This window comes from Halyomorpha halys, unplaced genomic scaffold, assembly GCF_000696795.3.
Source record: "Halyomorpha halys isolate HHAL.00 unplaced genomic scaffold, Hhal_1.1 Scaffold257.1, whole genome shotgun sequence".
Classification (NCBI taxonomy): Eukaryota; Metazoa; Arthropoda; class Insecta; order Hemiptera; family Pentatomidae; genus Halyomorpha; species Halyomorpha halys.
This window is the reverse complement of record NW_027104967.1, coordinates 1,865,302-1,867,948: the sequence shown is the minus strand read 5'-3', so window position 1 is coordinate 1,867,948 and position 2,647 is coordinate 1,865,302. Positions and strand designations below refer to the sequence as shown.

General features: G+C 34.6%; 1 protein-coding gene across 2 annotated transcripts in view; it reads left to right on the top strand.

Moving 5' to 3' along the window:
- Positions 1-420: 420 nt before the first annotated feature.
- The window catches only part of LOC106680352 (uncharacterized), a 20,138-nt gene continuing 17,911 nt past the window's right edge, over positions 421-2,647 (top strand). Inside the window, exon 1 of one of the 2 annotated variants that reach the window (XM_014419986.2) lies at positions 421-718. In XM_014419986.2, the coding sequence (XP_014275472.1) occupies positions 425-718 (294 nt within the window). In that variant the 5' untranslated portion in view covers positions 421-424. Of the gene's footprint in view, positions 773-2,647 lie in introns of both variants that reach the window. The other variant, XM_014419985.2, reaches the window with a different exon arrangement.

Genomic DNA, 2,647 nt, shown 5'->3' with positions numbered 1-2,647 from the left:
AACAAGGGATTTGTTTGTACATATGCCAAATGAAATTACCAAAACATTGTACATCCAAATACGTGGCAATGAACTTAGAATTGAATAATAGAGCAATTACACTTTATGTAACCAAAATATAAAAATAATGTGTTCGTTAATATTTAATTTTAACTAAATTAAACGAACGATATCAAACTGTGAATTGTGATGAGTCAAGTTGCTAGATAGAAGAATATATGAACATTAGAGAATATTGAATACAATTATTTTTAACAGACATTTCATACCCCAAAGTATCATCCAAATAAAAGCAATACAAAAATAAAAACATAAATGAAATCAGAGTCTTAGTTAGAATATAAATAGAGGGCGTTTATTTTTAAACAAACTACGATAGGAGAGGGGTCCCCTGCGTGAAGTGGGAGTGAGCAAAGGGTCAGTGATGAATATTCTGTTCCGAAAGAACCTGAGCGAGGGGGGCGGCGGGAGCAAGGAGCGGTTCGGGAAAAGCGCGCCGAGGGGGAGTCGCGGTAAAGTGAAGGCGAAGCCTCGGCCGTCGACCGCCTTCGAGGACCACTACGGCCTCCGGACACACATATTCCTTTCGCCGGCCCTCCAGAGCGAGACCAGCGACTGGGGGCAGAGGGACAGCACCAGCGGCATCCAGTCGAGGTACTCCAGCAGCGAGGGCATCTCTACCGGCATCACCTCCAGACGGCCGTCCCTACAGTTAAAGGTACAGTGGCGAGCCTCTGCCACACCAAGGCTCTCCGACTTCGGATCGCCAGAGGTAGGTGGGATCTCTTAGGTTGTCTTCTGTCAAAAACCTGAGAGCGTTCAGGGAAACTAACCGTGACAACTGAGCGGTCATCGGTCAATGTAACTAAACATCTTCAAATAATCGTAGAGAAGTGCTGGTACTGTGGTGGCGAAGAAACAAATAATTCTTCACTAAATCAACAAAGGTTTGGTTAATTATAATAACATGATATACCTTAATAAAAACGGAGCATTCCTCGTTTATTTTAATTCCATCTAAACATAAATGAGATTCCGTCAGGTCGGTGAAGATGAGGAACATTTCAAATTCTCAAAATTTGTTATTGATTTATTAAAATACAAATAAAATTTTATTTTACAATAGAAAAAGAATTATGATTAAAAATTAAATAGAATTAAGCCAAGATAAAAAAATATGTTAGGAAAACGGTTTTTTATAAGATAATCTAGGACATGTTAAGTCAGAGCAATCGATTTGTCAGCCGCCATGTCTGTCCTGGAATCGCTCCTCCTGTTCTTCAATGAAATCACCTAAGTTGTCTGGAAATGATTCCAAATGGCTTCCCAACAAATGTACTTTAATACTGATACTCATTTATCCTCCAAGTTTTTTAATGTCCTAGAGCCTTTTACTAACGAATTGAAAAAATTCTGATGCTTTGTGGTTCCCCAAAATATTGTTGACGACGACTGCTACAATGCTTCCCATCCATGGTTTGAAAAATGGTTCTATTTCATGAGATATCGGATTTGTGGTCCATCTGAGACGGCTACTTTCAATTTTCTCTCACTGAAATCAGGAATCGATTTATAAATATATTTGAAACAATCATTTTTCTCTAAAGCTTGTGCAATATGCAGTAAATACAACTACTGGCATATCTTCACTATAAAAAAATCGGTGGTTAAGCTGATTGTACATTTCTGTAATCCCAAAGCGTTTTATGTATCAACTCATACTATTTACATTGGTAGCACAAAAGTATTAACCTTCAAGGTGGTTTGTTAACTTACACATACTCACATTATCTCCACGTCCTTCTGGAATCCGGAAACGAAGTATCTCTACAAAGGTTTTACACTTCTTAAGTGGCACCAAATATATACCTCGCTGTCCAAGATGTTTTCCAAAATACGCTTTATAATCTCGTTTAACTAATGTTGTTTATATTTTTTCGTTGTCTTCTTTACACGATTTCCAGACATGGAGCAAAATGGGTCGAGATCATTAACATAGAATTTAAGCGAATTACTCATTTTTTTCCTAATAAATGTAGGGTAAAAGATAGATTAATAGCAAGGAATAATATTGAATTATCTGATTTTCTTTCTTCCGTCTCATAACAAATGTCTTTGTTAACAAAACAAGGAGTGTTAGCGATTATTATACCTGAATAAACATGACCAGAGACTAGTTATAACCAAAATAGTTTTGTTTTGGATGGATCACTTTATAATGAAAACCAAGATTTAAAAAAAAAAGAAAGCTTAATCGGGGAAATAAGTCTGATCTAAATCTGAACAAATTAATTATGGAAAAAAAACTTAGAACTTTATACGTTTTTTTTTCAAAAATTGAATGGCGTTTCCGTCCCCAAATTGTCCATTTTCAAATTTAGTAGTCAGTATTCATAAAATACTGTCAACAAACGTTAAAAATTTTATGTTAATTACTTTGTTAAATTAATTTTAAAAAAACATTTTGTATCATTATAATTTAAAAAATTTATGTTGTATATTATGATTTTATTAATCAGCTTATAAAAACTTAATGTATCACACCAAAATTCGTACTGCTATAATCATTATTATACGTTTTATAAATAAAATCTATAGGTGCTCAAACAAAAACTTTAATAAATAAAATACTTATTTAAAACTAATT